The 24,369-nt window shown below is 47.3% G+C and overlaps 1 protein-coding gene and 1 long non-coding RNA gene across 2 annotated transcripts in view; both read right to left on the bottom strand.

The window, feature by feature from the left end:
• Window positions 1–1,452: 1,452 nt before the first annotated feature.
• OAZ2 (ornithine decarboxylase antizyme 2) lies at window positions 1,453–17,118 on the bottom strand. The gene is given in 5 exon segments (NM_001289918.1): window positions 1,453–2,712; window positions 2,962–3,047; window positions 4,251–4,426; window positions 5,308–5,465; window positions 16,932–17,118. Coding segments are annotated over 5 exon segments (570 nt in total). The 5' UTR covers window positions 16,952–17,118; the 3' UTR covers window positions 1,453–2,581.
• A 1,341-nt stretch (window positions 17,119–18,459) lies between these two features.
• The window catches only part of LOC134808544 (uncharacterized), a 32,179-nt gene continuing 26,269 nt past the window's right edge, over window positions 18,460–24,369 (bottom strand). Inside the window, exon 4 of the long non-coding RNA XR_010151735.1 lies at window positions 18,460–18,546. This is a non-coding gene — a long non-coding RNA (uncharacterized LOC134808544). The remainder of the gene's footprint in view (window positions 18,547–24,369) is intronic.

A 24,369-nucleotide genomic window follows, 5' to 3' on the forward strand; every position in this document is an offset into this window, starting at 1 on the left:
TTCTAAGTTGCTTTTTAAACTGTAGTGCAGCCTTTTGGGTACCATATTTCTTTCCTGTCAGTGGTCTTCAATAGCAAAAGTTTTTTTTGAAAAGGGAAATCTTGACTGGGTGATTTTTTTTTGAAGAGGGAAATCTTGACTGGGTTTCCAATTTAGCCTTTGTGACTCTAGCCGTATTGAAGAGGAATCACCAATAGGTGGCAGCAGAATCTCAAGCAGGTTTCTTGGGAAAAAGTAAGGGACTGAGTTTTGTCTTGGTTCTTTTTCATCTGTCTTGTCGATTCCTTGTGTTTGTTTAATATCTGCATCCTAAACTGCCAGCTGCCTCTAGGAATTACCTGCCCAGTGGGGGACACCTGATTTCAACGGAATGTCTCTAGTCCCAGACTTGCTCTAATAACATTTGCCAGGCACGGTGGCTCACGCCTGTAATCCCAGCACTTTGCGAGGCCGAAGCGTGGGAATCACTTGAGGCCAGGAGTTCGAGACCAGCCCGGGCAACATGGCAAAACCCTGTCTCTACTAAAAATACAAAAAATTAGTTGGGTGTGATGGTGGGCATCTGTAATCCCAGCTACTCAGGAGGCTGAGACAGGATAATCACCTGAACCCAGGAGGCGGAGGTTGCAGTGAGCTGAGATTACACCACTGCACTCCAGCCTGGGCGACAGAGCGAGATTCCATGAAAAAAACAAAAACAAAAACAAAAAAACTTGGGATTCGAGCTCACTACTTTTAATGAATACAAGTTAGAGTCCAAGATTAATGACTTGGCCCACAGTGAAAACACAAGCAGGCTCCATAAAGAGCAATGTGAGAGCCACAGCTCAACAGTAGACAGCTGCAAAAATGTAGGTGGAAGAACATGCCCTTCAATTGGCAAAACAGAAGCAAAAGAAAAAAAGTGCCAGTAAATCCTTGAGAAATTAAAAAAACTGTGGTGAAGAGGATTCCAGCCCCTTGGTGCCACTGAGAGCTTATTCATCAGGCTGTGGTGTGGGGGACTGGAAGCCACACCTTAGGACACTGAGCTCCAAAAGGGGAAAACTAGAACAGGGAAGGTGTGTGCTGCATCCTTCAAAGACCTCAGGAATGGGACTGTCAGGAGCTCCATGCAAAAGCCAAAACCCAGTATCAGGACCCAACCTCCCCAGCCTTTTACAGAAAAGGAAGAGCTAAGAGCAGATTGGATCTTGGGTATAGCCTCTCCTAGATGAAGCTGATATGTACACATCTCTCTCCAGGGGGCTCTGGCAGTGAGTCTCAGACTCCTAGCAACCCCGCATTTCACAGTGTAATATGGCCCCAGAGACCTTGGCCAGTTTATCTGCCCTCCTACACTGCAGCTTTTTTCCCAAGGAGCACGCACCACACCTCTATTTATTAGGCTCTGGAGTCAAAACAGTTTGGTAGGGAGTTGGTCCTAGTTCAGAAATAAAGAATAGACCAACCACAACTTTAAATCAGTTTATTGACACAGTAACACAACACACTTGCCTCCCTGACATCCCCGTCCCCCTCACCCAATCTAGCTCTCTCCCCCTTGCTCGCCCCTTAGAAAATGCTGTTTAGTGAAAACAGTTAAGGGCAGGCCACTTCTACACTCCCAGCGCTACCCTAGGCCCTGCAGAGCAGAGTCTCAGACACTACTCGGAACCTGGTGGGGAGGCAGCTAGTACTATACTCAGCCAGCCAGAAGTATCCAGTCCCTAAGAACGGATTGCCCCACAATTCCCAGGCCCTGAGTTGCTGTATATTCCTCTTCCTTACTGCTCTTTGTGACCCCAAGAAGGAGACCTTGGGGCCTGGGCCTGCAGCCAGGAGCAAGAACTCCTGGCAGTGATTTGAGAATTAATTAGAGTTTGGCTAGTGTTTTAAAGGCCCAGGCATCCCCCAAAAAAGCCCTGGTGGTGGGAGTAAATTTCAATGCCCCTATTTAAAATGTACTGATAACATTAAACAGATTAAGCCAGCTTAACCAAATGCCAGAATAACACTAAGCTGTAAAGAAGGAGGGGTCGGACCTGCTTACTCCAGGCCAGACGCAAATGCACACAGAGAAGCCCAGGTAAGAGTGTCAAAAAACAACTCAAGGACACTGCCCAGGGACTGAAAAGCCTATACTCAGGAGCCCCTGGGGTGACAGGAAGCAAAGAAAGAAAATACACAAGTCTTAATAACCAAAACAGAAAGCCAACAGCAGAGAAACCTGAGCCTGACAGTGCTGCCCACCAGCCCTCCAGGCCATGCCCCTGAACCCAGACAGTCCCTCCCCCTCTAGGCAATGTCCTCCCCTAGGCTAGATAGAACACATCACACAGCGCAGTTTAGAAAGCTTCTAATGCCAGTTCATAAACATCTTCATTTACTATTGGTGATTACATGTGAATAATATGTTTATACTGTTCTTTATGGAAAACAATTTCAACGAGTCAACTCCGAGAACACAATAGGCAACCCTCACCCTGAGCCCCTCAGTGTCCTTCCCTAGACAGCGAGGAGCCCTCTCGTCTGTCCCAGGGCTGCCTAACTTCCCCTCTTCCCCCACTGTGGCTCTTGGGTAAAGCATCCTCTATGACTATTAGTCCTCATCGGACAAGTTCTGGTCCAGGGGATAAACCATGAACATCACATCTGGCCGAGAGGGGACACAGGGATGGCCTGGACGTACAATCTCAAAGCCCAAGAAGCTGAAGGTCTTCAGGAGTGGAGCTGCAGAAGACAGAGTGTAAAAAAGTCTGATGAGAAACACAATGGTAGGCTGAAATCAAAACCCCAAACAAAGATGGAACAAATAAGCACTAGGCTTTTACGAGCCCTTCAGGCACTTGCCCTCCTGCCATGATTTCTCAGGGTTTGAAAGGCAAATTCAAGAGTCCCACCTCATCCTGGAGGTGCTCCCTTCTCTCCCCCAGGCCCCACTGTCTGGGCTGTAAGGCTCAGGCCACTCTGACTCCTCACCTCTGTCTTCTCGACCCTTCCTGAAGCAGATGAAGACATAGTTCACTTTCATCTTCTCTTCAGCAAACTCTAGCAGTGCTAACAATCTGCAGGAAGCAAAGAGAAGTACTTAGGCCCATCACCACCTTCCTAGACCTCCCTCCCATTCACACCCCACCCCCACCCCTACCAACCCAAAGGCTTTTCTGAGGCCTACAACCAGCAATATAAATACAGAAGCTCCGGGCTGGGCACAGTGGCTCACACCTGTAATCCCAGCACTTTGGGAGGCCGAGGCAGGTGGATCACGAGGTCAGGAGATCAAGACCATCCTGGCTAACACGGTGAAACCCCATCTCTACTAAAAATACAAAAAACTAGCCGGGCGTGGTGGTGGGCGCCTGTAGTCCCAGCTACTCGGGAGGCTGAGGCAGGAGAATGGCATGAACCTGGGAGACGGAGCTTGCAGTGAGCCGAGATCGCACCACTCCACTCCAGCCTGGGCGACAGAGTGAGCCTCCATCTCAAAAAAAAAAAAAATTCAGAAGTTCCAGGAGGAAGATTCCTATGTCAAGACCCCAAGAGCCTTGAATTCTGGAAAAAAAAAAAAAAAAGCCACAGCACCTGAGAAAAATGTTACTAACTTTTCTCTTCCTGCAATAGGAGATCTGAAAGTAACACTACCCATCTTAACTAATGCTGTCCACGAGACAGAGTCTGGGGCCTAGAAAGAAAACCCAGTTCTTCAGGTGTCCCACAGATTGCCAAGTTTGACATGATCACCTGCCACTGAGAGGGACACTCTGGGCTCTAACACTGCCTAAAAGGATTTTCTCAAGAGGCTGGGACCACTCAGGAACTCTGTCCTCAGGACATTTCTTACCCATCTTGGCTGCTTGGAGGGTCTTTGCCCAATCCAATGAAATCCCACTTACCTCTGAGCTTCCTGGGTGGGGTGTGAATGGGAGGGAGGTCTAGGAAGGTGGTGATGGGCCTAAGTACTTCTCTTTGCTTCCTGGCCTTTTAAACTACAGTACTGTGTAGCTACAGGGGGATTTAGTGTCAGAGTGAACCATGGGGCGATTAACCGGCAGGCATTTGGTTAATGTGATAACAATCTGCTTTAATTATAACCTAGAGCAGGCCTGTCTTACTGGCTAAAAATAACCTGTTACAAAACGGTATCTGCTTGGGGAGTCTAGAGCTAAGGGAGAAGGCACAGACTCCCCTACAATTCTGTTACCCACAGTAAACATATACTCTTCTCTGGAATGGGACCTCCTTTCCCTCCCCAGCATTTGGCTCTTTACCCTTCTTTGCTCCCATCAGCTAATAATCCATCTGGGATTTCTACAAACAGGCTCTGGCTGGACAGGACTGCATCCCAAGAAGAGACCTTCACCTCGGTGACCTCATACTGGAAGTGGACGATGTGAGGTTTTCCATCATTCACAGGGAGGTCCTGGGTCACAGTGAGCTTCTCGTCCTGGGAAGGAAAGCAGGGCAGAGGACCAGGTCACTACTGCTTCCGGCCATATCATCCACTCCCTAATCTAGGCGATGCTGGGAGTCCCCTTAGGCCAGTGTCAGGGTAGCGTGGGATAGAGGCCATGCTGAAAACGCAGAGCTTCATGATGGCTAAAAGGAGCTGTCACTCACCAGGCATTAAGACCAGTTGATGGTGGTAAAAGCTAGCAAAACAGAAAGGGAAATATTTACCTAAATTGTCCACTAGGTGCCAAGTACAAAGTGCTGTCCCATATATTACCTTTATCATCATGACAAGCACTTGAGATGGTAATTAACAACTCCACTTTAAGTCTGAGAATAATGAAGCAACTGACCCAAGGCTCCAAGGACAGTGAATGGCAGAGATGAGATTCAAACCCAGGTCTCCCTGACTCGAAAGCCCACGCTTTCCCTCAACACCATGTTCTTTTCCTTCCCTGTCAGAAAGGGAAATATCAAAAACAAATGAGGGTATGTGTGAGGGTTTGGCTGGAGCCCCAGTCAGCCAAAGTCTGATTCCAAGTGGACTGCAGGGTCCGTGTTATCTCCCTTGGGCACAATCTCAAAAGCCCAGAATTCAGCTGCCTTGCTAACCTTCCATCCCAGTCTTAGTGAGAAGCTAAACTAACTTCTGGGCCTCAATTACAGCAGATTAAAAGGCAACAAATGGTGCTGATCTCTCTCCTCTAGTATTCCCAATAAGCCATGCAACAGCCTCAGCTGAGAGTCCTTCACAGTCCCCCACTGGCCTAGGCTAAGAGCCAGAAGACTAAGAAAGTGATTATTCCCCTTGAGCAGCAGCACAGTGGAGTCTGAGAAGGCTCCAACCCCAGCCTTCCATCCCAGGGTCCTCCTTACCTTATATATCAGAGCTGAGAGAGAAGGATCCCTGCCGCCCCCTCGCCCACCGGGGATCTTCGACAGTGGGTGAGGGGCATCAGGAGCACCACAGAGGCCCTGGAACAATGTGCCTGCAGCACTGGAGCTGGGGACAGTTACTCAAAGGCAAAATACTACTGCAAGAGACAGAGAGGGTGAGACAGTAAACACCAAGACTTGACGATTTTTTTTTTTTTTTTTTTTGAGGCGGAGTCTCGCTCTGTCGCCCAGGCTGGAGTGCAATGGCACGATCTCGGCTCACTGCAACCTCCACCTCCCAAGCTCAAGCGATTCTCCTGTCTCAGCCTCCCGAGCAGCTGGGATTACAGGTGCACGCCACCATGCCCAGCTAATTTTTCTATTTTTAGTAGAGATAGGGTTTCACCATGTTGGCCAGGCTGGTCTCGAACTCCCGACCTTGTGATCCACCCACCTCAGCCTCCCGAAGTGCTAGGACTATAGGCGTGAGCCACCGCGCCCGGCCAAGATGTAAAGATATAACTCAAATCCCACCCCCACCCCATCCTGGCTCTCTCTAACAAGGGAAGGCTTATGAAGGCTCCCAGCTGCCCCAGTCCTGTGGGCTTCAGCTTCCAGAACTACGCTGCTGTCTTAAGGGGAACCCACCGTGTTGCAGAGTCATGGGGAGGAAGTCTCAGGAGGGCCAAGGGACTCCAGCTGGGTTTATCTGACCGGAGGAGCACCTAGCAATCTTCTAACAAATCACTGTGGCACTGGGCAGACCTTGGAAATCACCAGGTCCTGGCTTACCTGCCAAGCCTCAAGCCCTGTACCAGTCTCTTTTCATTTCCCTATGGTGCCTCAACCACCTATGTGGCAGAATCAAAAAGGCCCACAGTTACAGGCTAGAGAGGGGAAGTCATGTGGTCTGAGTACCCTGTTCCTGAGGAACTCTCAAGGCTACTTCCCCAGTGATGGCCCCATCCCCCTTCTGAGCAAAGGAACTGGGGTGAGAAACTTTTTTTTTTTTTTTTTTTTGAGACAGAGTTTCACTCGTTTCCCAGGCTGGAGTGCAGTGGCACGCACCTGGCTCACTGCAACCTCTGCCTCCCAGGTTCAAGTGATTCTCCTGCCTCAGCCTCCCAAGTAGCTGGGATTACAGGCATGCGCCACCACGCCTGGCTAATTTTGTATTTTTTAGTAGAGACAGGGTTTCACCATGTTGGTCAGGCTGGTCTGGAACTCCTGACCTCCAGTGATCCGCTGGCCTCAGCCTCCCAAAGTGCTGGGATTACAGGCATGAGCCACCACACCCAGCTGGAGTGAGAAATCATTTAACCAAATCCCTCAATGGTTAAGAATAAAACTAAATCCAGGGATTTGGCTCCCAGAGCAGAGGTACACAATAGTACATAAAATACTGTGATGTCTGATTTGCCCCTGGTATGCCACCAAATGCTGGGCCTTCTTGCTCTTCTTTGCTGATCCTTTCATGACCTGAGCGTGGGAGGTCACATAATAGTGATGTGGTCAGAACACACACTCAGATGTGCTGGGTGCAGGCTATGTGCTGGGAGAGGAGGATACGTGCTATGACCTGAGTAAAGAATCCAATAATCAGACAGATTATAGCAGGTAAAAGGCTCCTAAAAGAGCTGTCACCTTACTGGCCACCTTGATTTTCGGATGGACCCAACAGGGCTGTAGATCTGCTCAACTGTCTTTGAATCCAATTTAGTGGTTCCTTAGACTGAGATGTAGTTCATTCCCTAGGCCAAGGGCAAGTGAAACAGAGAAGGAGGTAAATTGTGTGTGTGTGTACACACCACGACTCAGCAACAGGCCTGTTCCCCAGCCACCACACATCAGCCTCAGAGCAGCTGGAATGCACTGGATACATTTAGCGGGTATTGCAGTGGTGTGCTGGGGCCAGCTCACACAATCGTGCACATCTCTTGCCAAATATGTGTTTAATGATGTCATGTTGGTAGCTTGAATTGGCCAAAGGAGGAGTATTTACACTGTGAAAGTCCCCAAATGCTGTAAGTCAGGGCTTTTTTTTCCCTGAAAGCCATTGTAAAACGGTGTGAGGTAACTATTCTTCACACTGTCCTTTGCTTTATATAGCATGGCATGCCAATTTTGGATTCTTCTAAATGAAGAGCAACAAAACTGAACTCACACCTAACATGGCAATGGTACAATAACCAAAGGGGCAGTCCTATTAGCAGAACTGTATCTGCACTCCAGCTGAAAATGGAAGTCCAACCCCGTCACTGCTCAGCTCCTAGGGTCTGTTCTCTCAAAGATTTCAACTGGGGGCCTACAAGTATACTTGGAAATTTCTTTGAGAAATGGATTTCCCAGGGAAGTGTCCATGGGTGAGGAGCAGCATCAGTATCTAGGGGTGCACTTTGGGAGGCCGAGGAGGGAGGATCACTTGAGCTCAGGAGTTCAAGACCAGCCTGGCCCACATGGCGAAACCCCACCTCTACTAAAAGTACAAAAATTAGCCGGGCGTGGTGGCAGGTGCCTGTAATGCCAGGTACTCAAAAGGCTGAGGCAGAAGAATTTCTTGAACCCAGGAGGTGGAGGCTGCAGTTAGCCGAGATTGTGCCACTACACTCTAGCCTGGGTGACAGAGCCAGATTCCTCCACCCAAAAAAAAAAAAAAAAAAAATCTAGGGGTGTAACCACATATCCACCTCTTCCCTCCTCTGGAAAACCTCAGGTCATCCTCACCTCCTCCACTCTCGGCCTCATCAACAGCTGTTAACAGAAAAGGCTGAACTGGGCGCAGTGGCTCATGCCTGTAATCCCAACACTTTGGAGACAGAGGCGGGTGGATCACTTGAGGTCAGGAGTTTGAGAGCAGCCTGGCCAATATGGTGAAACCCCATCTCTACTAAAAATACAAAAAAATTAGCCGGGTGTGGTGGTGTGCACCTGTAGACCCACCTACTCAGGAGGCTGATGCAGGAGAATCACTTGAACCTGGGAGGTGGAGGCTGCAGTGAGCCAAGATTGTGCCACTGCACTCCAGCCTGGATGACAGAGCGAAACTTCAGCTCAAAACAAAAACGGCCAGGCGTGGTGGCTCACGCCTGTAATCCCAGCAGTTTGGGAGGCCAAAGTGGATGGATCACCTGAGGTCAGGAGTTTGAGACCAGCTTGGCCAACATGGTGAAACCCCATCTCTACTGAAAACACAAAAATTAGCCGGGTGTGGTGGAGCGTGCCTGTAGTCCCAACTACTAAGGAGGCCAAAGCAGGAGAATCGCTTGAACCTGGGAGGTGGAGGTTGCAGTGAGCCAAGACCACGCCACTGCACTCCAGCCGGAGCAACAAGAGCAAAACTCTGTCTCAAAAAAACAAAAACAAACAAAAAAACAGAAAGGGCTTAACAGAGGACTATGCTACTGTTTTCAAGGACAGGAGTTATTTTCTGCTGGGGACAATGAGCTATTGTGATTCCCCCTTCCAATGTGTTAAGGGGCAGAATAACAGTGTCCAGACTAGAAAAAATAAGACAAGAGTTTGGTGAGGGGAGTTTCCCCAAGCAAATGCACACACATGCACCAAATCATATGATTCCATTCTCATTCCCCAATGACCACTTCTCTGTGCTGAGGTTCCTGCAGGGGCATAAGGAGGGCTGGACCACGGGAGAAAGCTGGTTTACTTCTATTGGTCAGTGGAGCTACCCAAAGATGGGGCAAACCCCTCTGGGATAGACAGATTATCATCTTGTATACAGAGAATTAATTAGGTTCACAAAATAACCCTATCAATCACCAAGGCCCTTGCAATTCTAGAATTCTGGTGCCAGGCTCCTACTTCCAAAGGAATTATTCCTCAAATGGTCTTTAGATGAGCGAGCTGCATTCAACCTCTGCCCTGCATCCCAACTACCATCTTGATTCTTAGCTAATTTTTACTTGCAAACAGCAGAAGCAATGGGCCAACTCACTGAAAAGACAAGAATAAAGTGAGGATATTTTTTTTAGACCATAATACCCTTTGTCTTCCTAGAAGTAATCCCTGGAGCCTGCCTGCCCTGTGTCCAGCACTAATCTATGAGCTTGTGATATTTCTTTCTTTAAGCTAGTCATATTTAGCAGTGGGGCTTGTGATATTTCTGGTTTCCTGATCTCTCTCCTCTTCAAATAAACGCAAGATATCTACGCCATGGTAACATGTCATTTACTTCCCCATTCTCACATACAAGGATCCTGGAGGCTCTGCTCCTCCCCCATAAATCTGCGCAGATAAGCAAGTGTGTGTGTGAGTGGGGGTGGAGGGGTGTTTCAAGCCCCCACTCTGGGAACTAGTTCCAGTTCCCTAAAAGAAACAGCTGGGGTTTGCAATAAGCTTAGTAGACAGTAGATCACAATAATTATCTTCATTGTCCACATAAAGCATCTGTTATTAGTTACTTGCTGTGAATGGCAAATTGCTTCTCTTCCAAAAAACCTGTCATTTCTGAAGTGAGAAAGGAAGGGGGATGGGTACGTATGTGGTGGTTAAAGACATTAAGGGGCATGAAATTACCCAGTAATGGCCTTCTCTTCTAATAATGGCTTTAGTGTTCAAATGGTATTGAAGCTACGCCACCAAGCTCATTAGGAATAATGAATCCTGGAAGAATTTAAGCACAACAGACAGTGACTTCTAAACACAAGTCTTCCTATCATAAGATCCAAACCAGGTTGGGTTTCATATTCAGTTTAGTCTTGTTTCTAACTGGCTCCTATCCCCAGCTTTTTCCAATCCTTCCTCACCTCCTGGTCACACCACTTGAGGGCAGGCATTGTTTAATCTCAACCACCTAAAGGATGATTTAAGAAACAGGCTGGGCATGGTGGCTCATCCCTGTAATCCCAGCACTTTGGGAGGCTGAGGTAGGAGAATTGCTTGAACCAGGGAGGCAGAGGTTGCAGTGAGCTGAGATCGTGCCACTGCACTGCACTCCAGCCTGGGTGACAGAGCGAGACTGTCTCAAAAAAAAAAAAAAAAAAAAAAAAAGAATCTCAGTCCTTTTCAGAGGCTGAAAAGATCAGGCTGATTAAGGAAAATCAAATGTATCAGACTGAACCCAAACATCCAGCTGGGCTGGTCCTGCTTTGGAAGAGAAAAAAATACATATATCCCATGCCAGAAACTAAGGTGTCAGGTATCCAGCATACAAGGCAATTCGGAAGAGAGATGGAAGATTAGAGCCAATCTGTTAGTGCCTTTTATTTTCTCAGTGATAGGACATGCCCTTGGAAACACTCCTCAGAATACATATGAGTGCGACTAACATATCACATCCTGCTGCCTCTAATTTAAAGTGTCTGTGAAACTGTTGTCTGAAATGCCCTTAGCAGGTTACAATTTCACACATTGACTACAGACAGGCAGCGTATGCAGCAGATGTACAGCTGGGCAATGATGATGGTAAATAAAATTTTTATAATTCAAATGCTATTTCTAAATCTCTAGCGTACTTACTATTTAGAATTAACCTTAAGTCTCTTGATAAAAGTAAAGGATCTTCTGTTAAAGAATCACTTCCAGCCGGGCGCAGTGGCTCACGCCTGTAATCCCAGCACTTTGGAAGGCAGAGGCAGGCAGATCACAAAGTCAGGAGATCAAGACCATCCTGGCCAACATGGTGAAACCCCGTCTCTACTAAAAATACAAAAATTAGCTGGGCGTGGTGGTGCACGCCCGTAGTCCCAGCTACTCGGGAGGCTGAGGCAGCAGAATCGCTTGAACACAGGAGGCAGAGGTTGCAGTGAGCCAAGACTGCACCACTGCACTCCAGCCTGGCAAAAGAGCGAGACTCTGCCTCAAAAAAAAAAAAAAAAAAAATCACTTCCAGCTGTCTTTAGTCAGTTTTGATTTACATACAGTTGGTCCTCTATATCCACAGGTTCCACATTCGTGGATTTGACCAACCATGGATCAAAAATACTCAGGAAAAAAATAAATAAGAGCACAATAAAAAAAAGTACAAATAAAAAGAGCACTAAAACTATTTACATAGCATTTACATTGTGTTATGTATTATAAGTAATCTAGAGATAATTTAAAGTATATGGGAAGATATATGTAGGTTATATGTAAATACTACACTATTTTATATAATGGACCCTTGGATTTTGGTAAGGGGAAGGTCCTGAAACCAATCCCCCACAGATGGCTACCAAAAGAGTACAGAGTACACAGAGAAGAGATTCCATATAAAAGTAATTCTGTGAGTAACTTCCACTTAGCTACATCTAAAAAATAACTTGAATTCAAATTCTCCTTAATATACTTCTGATCATGTTTCACTTGAATCAGTAGCCTCCTTCGCTCATTCAATTCTGCACCCTTTCTCTCTGGTTTCTATTACCTGTCAGAGAAAGTCAGATGGCCTTGGTATTAGCTACCTTTTGGTATCAATTGAAGACATGAAAACCACATTCCCAACACAGTTCTACATTCATTTCCCCCTCTCAACCTCTTCTGACCCATTCTTGTCTCAGGCCCTGCCTCATAGAACACCCAAAGGTGCCCTCACTTCCCTCATACAGGTAGCTTTTACTCTGAGACTAGGAATGTCTTTGATGACTAATCCCTACACAAAAAGATGTGCCATCACTTAGCAGAATAGAAAGTAAGAAAGGTGAGAGGGTGATGACCACCTCCAGTCTAGTGTGGCTGTAGAGGCTGATTTCCAGCTGCCGATGCCCCTTCCATCTGAGAAAGGGCCCCTGGGCAGATGCCAGGCAAAAGTCATTTCACTAGGGCTATTCTGTGTTCCACAGGGAATCTTCTTGCTAAGCACAATTATAAAGAAAATGACATCACCACTCTGAATCACAGGCTGAAAGCAAAATTGGGTTTTGGTTGATTCTCCACAAGAAACACAGTTATAGTGGTAGCTAGAATATCTGTGCCTTTGAGGTTTGCTTATCACACAGCTGATATTGGTACATATGCCAAAGGAACGCACAATCACATATGCTACCAGAGGTGAGTGGATAGCTAGGTAATCAAGCTTTAATATAAGACTTTACTTTTACATATTAAGTACCTCAATCTAGTTTGCAGAGTAAGGTCATCACACAGTGCCAGCCTCTTCCCAGGACAGAATTACATCATTGTTTATATAATATCAAAGGACTAAGAAATTTTCTTAAGGTTTATCTTATACAAAGCATTTTACACTACTGCTGCTAACCGGACACTACCTGTTTTGTTCACTTTAAGTGACAAAATTCTTGCCTGCCTACTTGTCCCTTTCTTGTCTATAACTTTTTTTTTTTTTTTTTTTTTAAGAGATGGGGCATCTCACTATGTTGCCCAGGCTGGTCTTGAACTCCTGGGCTCAAGGAATCGTCTCAGCCTCCCAAAGTGCTGGGATTACAGGTGTGAGCCACCATGCCTGGCCTGGTCTGTAACTTTGGCTTCATAACCTTCTAAATCATGGCACCAACTTGAATCAACACTGCATACTCTTTCAAAAAGGGATGAATTACTCATTTTGTTTTTCTAGAAATGCACATTTGTAACATCCCTCTATCCCACTCCTCAGTCCCCTTTTTTATATTTTTGAGCAGCTCTGAGGCTAAATTTGGATTTCTTGGCAGAGTGAGGAATTGCTATTATTAGCCCACACTGCTTTCTGAAGCATAGCTCTGATTTGGGGGGATTCCTGACTATACTAGGAGAGTCTGTGTCTGTCTGTCTCTCTCTCTCTCTCCTCTTTGACTCTCTCCTCTCTCTCTCCCCTCTCTCCTCTCCCCCAACCCTCCTACCATAGAGTGACCTTGAAGGCACATCACTGGAAAACTGGCTCTCCCTACCACCCCATGCCCAACAAGCCATATTGTCAATAAATAAGGAATAACTGAAACCAGACCCTTTAGGAAGAGACAGAAATTCCATTACCCAGGAAACCACTCAGTGAAGATGCTGATAGTTCTGATATGTTCTTATGCCCTGCCCCCTTCCCCCAAAAAACCACCTGCAGAACCAAATGTTTCTCCTCAAAGCCCATCAGCACAGATTGATAATAATATCACTATCAAGCCAGGGCTAGTGCTTCTCTACATACTGTACTGTCACAGGTACAAAGCAAGCCCTGGACAGATACTGTCTCCCTGCCCCCGCAAATCCAGGGAGAAAAAGGCCAGGAAGCTTGATTTCCTTGGATTTAAACCTCATGTTCAAAAAGGATAATAAAGGTGCTCGTACTTGTATCTTCTTCCCTCCCCCACCATCAGGAATTCTGACATTTTGGAAGTACCAATCAGAATAACACTGGAAAGGAAGAGCCTTGTTTTCAAAACATAGTGCCAGCTCCTCTGCAACTATTTCTTCCAGGAAACCAAGCCTCCACCTCCTGAGTTTTTCACTGGAGCCAGGGAAGCTGAAAATCCCATCCCCCACCCAATGGGAACTAAATTCCCAGCCAGCTCCCCACTCTATGGATATGAAACACTCGAGAACACTGACTGGGAAGAACATCCGGCTCTTATCAGAATCCCTAGTTAGGACTCTACCAGGATTCCTTTTAGAAAGTTAGGGGCAGGCCCAAGGAATCTAGGAAACATGCTATGGAAATGGCATTGCCATCACTCAAAGAAACCAGACACCCTGCACACAACACCCCACCCCCAGGCCAAGTGGAGGAGCCTGATCCAAGGCCTAGCTCCTACCCAGGCCCTGGCAGGCCAGTTGGCTCCTCTCTCCACCTGCCTCTCATACAGCCAGGCCCCTCAAATTACCAACACGCTAGGCAAGGGCCCTGGAGACAAGCAAGCCTGTTTTGCCACTTAGGAAGCTGGAAAGAATTTTCGAGTCAAGTTAACCCAACCCCCTCTTCTTTTCACATGTAAGCACACTGGCTCAGCCAGAACTCAGGTCTTTCAACCTCACAGTTGGTGAAGACTTACATGTTGGTTCCAAGTTGCTCAACTCTCAGGGCTCAGCCTACAAAAGACTAGGCATTTCGACCAGCTCAGTCCAGAGGACTCCAGAGAATGACTGCTGAGACCACCCCACTTTCCAACCCCCACTACAGACACACAAAAAGAACAGAAAAAAAAGTCTATCTCACATACCCCTTGAGTGGGTTTTGTTGTAGGTCTCTCTGCTCCCCTCCACCCCTGTGCTTCATCCTGCCCTCTCTCATACCTGCCATCTATCCTCGGCACACACGGCGCCTTTGCCACAAGTAACACCTTTGCATCCAGCACTCTCCGTGTCTATATCCGCCTCCACCTCCTCGGCTCCCGAGGGGCTGGGTTACAGAAGATGGAGTGAAAGGGGGGAATGCAGAGGGGATGGACATGGAGAGTCTTGGAAAAGGAAACTCTAACAGCTGATGGGTTGTAGGGTAAAGAGAACATGGGAGGCAGGGATAACAGGTCAAATAAGACCATAACAAATTATCAAACGGCGAGTGAATTTTCTTCCTGCATGCAAAGAAGAAATGAGGGGGAGGGCACCAGTTAAGAGTCTGAGACTTGGGGGAAGAAAATGGCCAATGGCTGAGAACTGAGTACAGACAGGAACTTCAGAAGCTGTTGCAGGTATTGTATCTTGGGTACTTCTGGACAGCACCTGAGAGAGAAAGACTAAGAAATCCCTGAAGAAATTGAGCCCAGGAGGCAGAGGTTGCAGTGAGCCCAGATCGCACCACTGCACTCCAGCCTGCGCCACAGAGTGAGACCCTGTCTCAAAAAAAAAAAAAAAAAAAAAAAATTCCTCAAAGAAAATTAGGCCTTTGTCAGTAGAAAAGGGCTGACACCCACTACAGGAATAGGATGGGAAAAGCTGCAGGAAGGAAGCTGTGGTTTTTAACCCCAGCTTTGCATTATAAAGAATTACCTGGGGAGCTTTAAAACTATATGCTAATAATCAGGACACTCTAGGCCAATGAGACCAATCTTTGAAGGTAAGGCCCAAGTGACTGATTTCTCAAATGTGAAGCCAGGGTAAGAAACATTGAAATACAAGAAAAGCTGAAAACCCAGTTGGAATATTTAAGGCTGGTGCTGTTAACAAGTGGGAAAGGAAAGTTGAGAGACTATTTCAGTAAGAAGAGTGCCCAAGTTTGAGAGGAATCCTGAGTGGCAGTTAGAGGGCTCTATGCAAAGAAAAGCAATAAAGAAGGCAATGCATTTGAGAGGAACTAGTCTAATTCTGAATAGAACATGGCCCAATTTAAGGAAGATTTACAGGGAATGGATCTGCTTGCAAAATAATGAGGCCCAAGTGAGAGGCAGAGGCCATAAGGCCAAATCTGGGGACAAAAGGTCTGGTGTGGGGAACTAATGAGCTTCAGACATGGTTTGGACAGGACAGCAACAAGTTTGGGGAAAAAATGAGGAAGAGAATTAGGTCCAAATTGTAAACGAAAGCCATTCTGATGTATAAGGAACAACTAGGATTAAAAATTCCGGGGAATTAGGAAATTGTGGAACAGTTTCAGAGAACAGAGGCAGAAATATGGGATATATTAAAATTTGAGGGAGAGATAGGTGAGAAGGGTTGTCTTGGAGAAAGAGAGGCATGTAGAGAAAGGAAAATTGAGCAACTATCTGCAGGGGGAAGGATATACCATGCAAGTTTGGAAAACCAGGGTGCTCGGTCTGAGAAAGATGTGCAGCCTTTCTCTAATTAATGGGGGAAGACTAGGGTCGGGTTTTGAGGGAGGAAATTGCAAAGATCTAGTGTCCAGAATATAGAGCTTGGTTTGAAGGCACTGGAGGTACAGGGGGAAGGTTCACTGGAAGCGAGATGGCTGGGTCCTGTGATCTAATGATCCAAAGACGGGATTCAGTTAAGAGGGGAAGGAGAAGGATGAGTTCCAGCTGAGAAAAGATGTTTAGAGGGTAAGAATGTTTCCAAGAGTGTTGGGGGTATACCATTGGGGCAACAGGATGGAGCACAAGAATCAAACCTGGTGTTTGATAAATAAAAGGAATGGCGCTGGGAGACTGGGAAAATGGGGCCTAACTGGGAGAGGGGTGTGGAGGGGGGAAGGTGGGGGAAAGATGAAGCTGAAGTATGGGACCAGGAGGAAGAGGCTGGACATCCGTGTAAGGACTGCTAGGCCTGAAGAGAATGGGGGGAGGGTGATGAGGGGGGGTAACTGAGAACTGAAGGATGGAGGTTGACTTTAAGGGGGGCAGTGATATGAGAAGAGTCTGGGTGGGGGGTGCAGTTTTCATCAGGGAGGGAATTCAAAGGGAAGGGTGAAGTGACTTATAAGGGGAGTAAGAAAGATTTGAGGAAGACAGGAAACAATTTGGGGAATCTGGATGCCGGGGAAAGCCCAGTTTGGGGAATGGGGCACAATTCGGTGGGGCTGAGGGAAAAAAGGGGACTTGCTTGGAAGGTTGGGTTCCGGCTTTTGGGGGCTTTAGGGGAGGAGAAGGCCCGGATGAGGGGGATGGGCCCGGCTGAAGAGGGGGCTAAAGGACAGAAGGCGGCCCAGTTGCAGGGCTGAGGACCGGACTAGGGTGGCTGAAGTGGTGAACGGACCTGGCTGGGGGCGGATGGCCCCGCTGCGGGGGGCGGGGGCCGGCTAGGGGTACGTGAGAGGCCCTCTGGAGCAGATGAGGGAGGATGGGGGCGGGGAGCCTGGGCCGGGCCGTTACCTGTCCTGGGTGTTTATCATCCTCGGCGGCTCTGCTCAGGGTGGGAGGAGGCGGCGCAGGGAGTGGATAGGTGGATGAGTGGGTGGGTGTGGGGTCACGCGCGCGGGGTCGATCTCTGCGGGCTAAGTCCCTGTCAGGCCGCGGGCCGAGCGCCTCCTTCTGCCTCAGCGAGCGCCTGCCTCCAACTGACCCTCCCCGGCCGCCACCGCCGCCACCGCCGCCGCCCCGCCCCCGAGTGCCTCATCTGCATAGCCCCACCCCAGCGCCGCGCGGTGTCCTGGGAAACTGGGGCCCACAACAAAGGGCAAAGCACCGCCCCGCCTCCGCGCAGGCGCACCACGGACCGATCGTGGGGGTAGGGCTAGGGGGTCCGAACGAAGGGCAGGCTGTGCGGGAGGCCATGGCCAAGGCGGTGGGTCTGCCCGCAGCTGCGGCAGCGCGGCCCAGAAGATGCGTTGTGTTTCCGGTAGTTTTCTGTGAGGATTGACTCAACCTGGTCCTCATCCCTATTCCTTGTTGGCGTGGGGCCGAACAGGGCTGTGCCATTTGGGAGGATATTAAAACAAAATCAGAAATCTAAGAGAACTACACACATATTAGCACCATTCCTAGTCTGAGTCCAGGCCCACAGATCTGTTATCTCAGCTCATAATGCAGATCAATAACCTCAGCTGTCAGGGTAGATCAACAATCTCAGCATCTCGCGCACATCTCATGTCAATCGTCAAGGCTGCTCCAAGCACTGGCTTAGGTCATCTGAAGCCAGAACTCTGTAGATCATGAGCAGTTACAACAAGACAGTCGTGGAAAGCGTCGTCACTAACTTGTTCACGGTCACTTCAGATCACAATCAGTGCAAGTTACTTCAATCGATCATGCAAGGTTACTAGTTCAGTCACCTCCATTCATTATCCCTACTGGTCCTTATGACAGATTAGTGCCTGAAGGCCACAGTCACCGGTGCGCAGACCCCTCAGATCACAGTCCTTGTAGGTTACAATCACAGACACTTCAACACAATCATCAAAAGCCCCGACTCTGTTCACAGTCAACCCAGATTGCAATCAAGAGAGCTCACATTATCTCAGATCACAGTGGGTCACTCTGTCACCTCAGATTACATCCATTCAGTTATTCAACAAATAATTATTTTATTTATTTATTTATTTTTGAGATGGAGTCTCTCTCTGTGGCCCAGGCTGGAGTGCAGTGGCACAATCTCAGCTCACTGCAACCTCCACCTCCTGGGTTCAAGCGATTCTCCTGCCTCAGCCTCCTGAGTAGCTGGGATTACAGACATGTACCACCATGCCCGGCTAATTTTTGTATTTTTAGTAGAGACGAGGTTTCACCATGTTGCCCAAGCTGGTCTTGAACTCCTGACTTCAGGTGATCCACCTGCCTCGGCCTCCCAAAGTACTGGGATTACAGACATGAGCCACCGCACCCGGCCAACAAATAATTATTGAATAGCTACTTACTGTATGATCCAGGCATGTGCTAGAGTCCAAGAATACGCCATAATCAACCAGGCAAGGTTCCTGCCTTGGATGTCACAATCCGGTCAAGGGGAGAGACACAGGTCATCACAATACCAGGTAAGTAAGTGCTCAATCTGAGGAATGCCACAGAGAAAGTAATTTAGGGAATTAGGGACAGCTTTGCAGAAAGAGTGATAATTCAGAGAAAGGGTGACACTCCAGATCGGCGGTCACTATGACTTTCAGTTCACAAACATCTCACATTGGAGTCATCTCAGGATATGGTTACTCTGCTTCACAAACAGCATGCTTTTGGGTTTTGGATGATGGGGATGGAGGCACAGAAGGAAGGCTGGAGCTGCCAAGCTAAGGCTTTTTCAACACAAATTAAAGTGGTGAATGATACCGAAACTGCCCGGATTATCACTAGATATTCAGGCAAGGCTGGTCTCATACTCTGGTTCACTTTAAGATCCTCCACTTTGTCCCTCAGCTATCCCTACCTACTCCTCCAGGTTCAAGTCAGGTATGTTCTTACATTAGTACTTAGCAAAATTGGACATTTAAACCCAGCCCTGATCTACCCCATCGCATAGTCCCAGAGACCTGGGCAATCCTCCTGGACCCTCAGAGGGAGCTGGAATGTCTCACTTCTGCCAGCCCATTCCTGGACAAGTAACCCTTTGACCTGAAGGACAGTTTTTGACCCATGAATCAACAAATATTGAGAACTCACTATGTCAATAATAGCGACCATTTATTGAGCATCATGGGTAAAGTACTAAATTTTAGAACAGCTCTCCACCCTCGTTTTAAGGATGAAGAGAATTAAACCTCAGGGAGATTTATTCTGTCATCCAATATTTATTGAGGGTCTGTCTATACCAGACATGTTAACATGCTAGCTTTAATTCAAAGCGATTAAGTGGTATAGTTAGAATTTGGATCCCAAGTTGCCTGATCCTGTGCTTTCTCTGGATCTGCATGGTGGAAGAGTCAGAAGCTCTCTGGACAGCTTTCTGTTTAAAGGAGCGGCCACCCTGATAGCCACCTGGTCAGCAAGTGAAAAATTCACAAAAACTGAGGTCTTCAAATCTAAATTAATTAACATGAAATAAAGTTAAAAGTTCAATTCCTCAGTCCCACTAGCCACATTTCTTTTTCTTTTTTTGAAACCGAGTCTCATTCTGTCACCTAAGCTGGAGTGCAGTGGGATGATCTCAGCTCACTGCAACCTCTGCCTCCCAGGTTCAAGCAATTCTTCTGTCTCAGCCTCCCGAGTAGCTGGGATTACAGGCGCCCACCACCACACCCGGCTAATTTTTATAGTTTAAGTAGAGACGGGGTTTCACCATGTTGGCCAGGCCAGTCTCGAACTCCTGACCTCAGGTGATCCACCTGCCTCGGCCTCCCAAAGTGCTGGGATTACAGGCATGAGCCACCGCGCCCGGCCCACTAGCCACATTTCATATGCTTAATAGCCACATGTGGCTAGCAGCCACAGTATTACACAGTATACATATGGAACATGTCTATCATCACAGAAACTTCTACAACAGCACTATATCCCATCACCCCTCTATCCCTGTCTACCCCAGTCACCACCACAGGTTCAAGTCCCTTCTCATCCATTGCCCTCACACTGGCAATCTATCAGACTCTGCTTCCTGCTCCTAACCATACCCTCCCACTGTGCCTTCTGCAACGTGTGATCAGCAAACTCTTCCACATCCTCAGCCTTTTCTCAGCATCCTTGCTTTATCTGAAACTTGGCTATCCACTAACCGCTGCTTCTCCGCAGCTCTATTAGGTGAATTCTTTTTCTCATTCTCACGTGCCTCAGTGTCAGAAGTGGGTAAGTGTATTCCTCTCCACCCCAATGCCATTTCTAGACCAGTGTTTAGCCTCCCCTCCCTCCCACAAAATCCCTGTTCCATTGGGGCTTCACCCTCTAGATATACTGTCTTGGTTAATGTCATTAGCCAGCCTCCTGGTTGATGCCCCTTATTTGGCTCATGGCTTGCTGCCTCTCCGCCCCAAATTTTGTCATATTTGGTGAGCTCAAGGTCCACGTGATGGCCTCTCAGCCACGCTCCTCTCACTTCCTTGACTTTCTCATCTCCGGTAAGATTTTCAGCACTCCACTGTAGCTGCTAACACACCCTCAACTTTGTTTTCACCAAAAATCATTTCACGTCCAAAATATTGACTCTCCAACCATAACCTTTGCCTTAAACCTTTCAACAAGTCTTTGACCTGTATCAGGAGCTTAACGCTTGACCTCACTAATTCCTCACTATTCATTAGCCCTAAGTTTTTTATTTGTTTGTTTTTTTTTAAGAGGAAGAAACTTGTTAAGAGAGATGAGAAAGTAACCTGTCTATGACTGAGCATGGCAGCTCATTCCTATAATCTCAACACTTTGAGAGGCCGAAGTGGGAGGATCACTTGAGCCCAGGAGTTTAAGATTAGCTATGGGTAATGAGGAGACCCTATAAAAATTTTTTTAAAAAGCCAGCGTGGGGACACACACCTGTGGTTCCAACTACTCGGGAGGCTGCAGCAGGAGGATCGCTTCAGCCTGGGAGGTCAAGGCTACAGTGAGCTGTGACTGCACCACTGCATTCCAGCCTGGGTGACAGACTAAGACCCTGCCTCAACTTAAAAAACAAAAGAGGCCAGGTGTTGTGGCTCACGCCTGTAATCCCAGCACTTTGGGAGGCCGAGGCGGGCGGATCATGAGGTCAGGAGATCGAGGCCATCCTGGCTAACATGGTGAAACCCCGTCTCTACTAAAAATACAAAAAATTAGCCGGGCGTGGTGGAGGGCACTTGTAGTCCCAGCTACTCGGGAGGCTGAGGCAGGAGAATGGCGTGAACCTGGGAGGCGGAACTTGCAGTGAGCTGAGATCACGCCACTGCACTCCAACCTGGGCAACAGAGTGAGACTCCGTCTCAGAAAAAAAGAAAAAAGAAAACGAAAGGAACCTATCTAATGTGTCAAAGCTTTAGTGCAAATACTTGGGTCCAAACTCAGTAGTCACTGTTACCAATTGCAGATTTTTACATAGGACTGAATTATATGGTAAGCCACAGAAATTTGGAATAACTGAAACTCTCCTATTTGAGTCCACTGCCAGCTAATGATACTGTTTTTTTCTGTTTCTCTTGGCAAAGAGAGATAGTAGTTTATTAGAAAAGTACTCGAGAACCATAAGTGTGAAATTATGTTAAAATAGTTCCCACAAAAATCATTATTTCTTTATGCATATTTTTAAAATTTTAACAAAGATTGTATACATTTATGGTGTACATCATGTTTTCATATATGTATACATTGTAGAAGAGTTAATCAATGATTAAATTTTTTTTTTTTTTTTTTGAGACGGAGTCTCGCTCTGTCACCCAGGGTAGAGTGCAGTGGCACGATCTTGGCTCACTGCAACTTCCACCTCCTGGGTTCAAGCGATTCTCCTACCTCAGCCTCCTGAATAGCTGGGATTACAGGCTTGCGCCACCAAGCCTGGCTAATTTTTGTATTTTTAGTAGAGACGGGGTTTTGCCATGTTGGCCAGGCTGGTCTCGAACTCCTGACCTCAAGTGATCCACACACCTCAGTCTCCCAAAGTGCTGGGATTACAGGCATGAGCCACTGCACCCGGCCAAATCAAGCTTTTTAACATATTTATTATCTTACATCCTTATCATTTTTTTGCAAATATACACTATGTTGTTAACTCTAGCCATCATGATGTAACATAGATCTCTTGAACTTACTCCTCTTGTCTAACTGAAAATTTGTGTCCTTTGACTAACACTTTTCCAATTCCTCTACCAGCCCCCGGGCTCTGGTGACCATCATTTTACTCTCTATTTCTATGAGTTTGACTTTTTCTTTTGTTTTTTTGACACAGGGTCTCATTCTTTTGCCTAGGCTGGAGTGCAGTGGAACCAGCATAGCTCACTGGAGCCTCAAATTCCTGGCCCGAAAGGATCCTCCTGCCTCAGCCTACCGAGTAGCTAGGACCACAGGCACATGCCACCATGCCTAGCTAATTGTTTTTTACTCTTTTCTCCAGAGACAGGGTTTCCCTGTGTTGCCCAGGCTGGTCTCAAACTCCTGGTCTCAAGGGATCCTCCTGTCTCAGCCTCCCAAAGCAATGAATGGGATTACAGGTCTGAGCCACCATTCTTGGTCTAAGCTTGATTTTTTTCACACTCTACATGTAAGTGAAATCATGCAGTATTTCTTGTTTTGTGCCTGGTTTATTTCACATAACATAACATCTCCCAGGTTCATCCATGTTGTCGCAAATGATACAGTTTCCTTCTTTTTTTAAGGCTGAATAGTACCCCGTTGTCTATATGTACATTTTTCTTTATTCATTCGTGTGTTGTTGGGCACTGTGGTTGTTTCCATGTGTTGGCTGTTGTGAATAATGCTGCAATGAACATGGGAATACAAATCTCTTTGACATGCTAATTTCAGGTCCTTTGGATATATACCCAGTAGTGGGATTCCTGGATCATAAAGTAGTTCTATTCTTAATGTTTTTTATTTTTTGAGATGGAGTCTCACTCTCTCACCCAGGCTGGAGTGCAGCGGAGCGATCTCAGCTCACTGCAACCTCCGCCTCCCAGGTTCAAGCGATTCTCCTATCTCAGCCTCCGGAGTAGCTGAGATTACAGGCACACGCCACCACGCCCAGCTAATTTTTTGTATTTTTAGTAGAGACAGGGTTTCACCATGTTGGCCAAGCTGGCCTCAAACTCCTGACCTCGTGATTTGCCTGCCTTGGCCTCCCAAAGTGCTGGGATTACAGGCATGAGCCTCCATGCCCAGACTATTCTTAATGTTTTGAGGAACCGCCATACTGTTTTCCATAAAGGCTATACTAATTCACATTCCCACCAACAGGGTGCAAGCGTTCCCTTTTCTCTGCATCCAGACCAACACTTGTCTTTTGTCTTTTTGTTTTTTCTTTGAGATGGAGTTTCACTCTGTTGTCCAGGCTGGAGTGCAGTGACGTGATTGCAGCTCACTGCAAGCTCCACCTCCTGGGCTCAAGTGATTCTCCTGCCTCAGCATCCCAAGTAGCTGGGATTACAGGCACCCACCACCACACCCATCTAGTTTTTGTATTTTTAGTAGAGACAGGGTTTCTCCATGTTGGCCAGGCTGGTCTTGAACTCCTGACCTCAAGTGATCCACCCACCTCAGCCTCCCAAAGTGCTGAGATAACAGGCGTGAGCCACCATGCCTGACCATCTTTTATCTTTTTAATAATATAACAGTAGTCCTAATTTTGACTCACATCTCTTCTTTTTCTTTTTCTTTTTTTTTTTTTTTTTTTTTTTGAGACGGAGTCTCACTCTGTCACCCAGGCTGGAGTGCAGTGGCGTGATCTCGGCTCACTGCAAGCTCTGCCTCCTGGGTTCATGCCATTCTCCTGCCTCAGCCTCCCGTGTAGCTAGGACTACAGGCGCCCGCCACCATGCCCGGCTAATTTTTTGTATTTTTAGTAGAGACAGGGTTTCACCGTGTTAGCCAGGATGGTCTTGATCTCTTGACTTTGTGATCCACCCACCTCGGCCTCCCAAAGTGCTGGGATTACAGGCGTGAGCCACCGTGCCCGGTCTTTTTTTTTTTTTGCACTCTGTCGCCCAGGATGGAGTACAATTGTGCAATCTCAGCTCCCAGATCCCTTCTTTTCCAGCTTCTTTTTTTTTTTCTTTTTTTTTTTTTTTTGAGACAGTCTTGCTCTGTTGCCCAGGCTGGAGTGCAGTGGTGTGATCTCCGCTCACTGCAACCTCCGCCTCCCAGATTCAAGCAGTTCTCTGACTCAGCCTCCCGAGTAGCTGGGATCACAAGCACTCACCACAACACCTGGCTAATTTTTGTATTTTTAGTAAAGACAGGATTTCACCATCTTGGCCAGGCTGGTCTTGAACTCCTG

Source organism: Pan troglodytes, chromosome 16 (assembly GCF_028858775.2).
Source record: "Pan troglodytes isolate AG18354 chromosome 16, NHGRI_mPanTro3-v2.0_pri, whole genome shotgun sequence".
Classification (NCBI taxonomy): Eukaryota; Metazoa; Chordata; class Mammalia; order Primates; family Hominidae; genus Pan; species Pan troglodytes.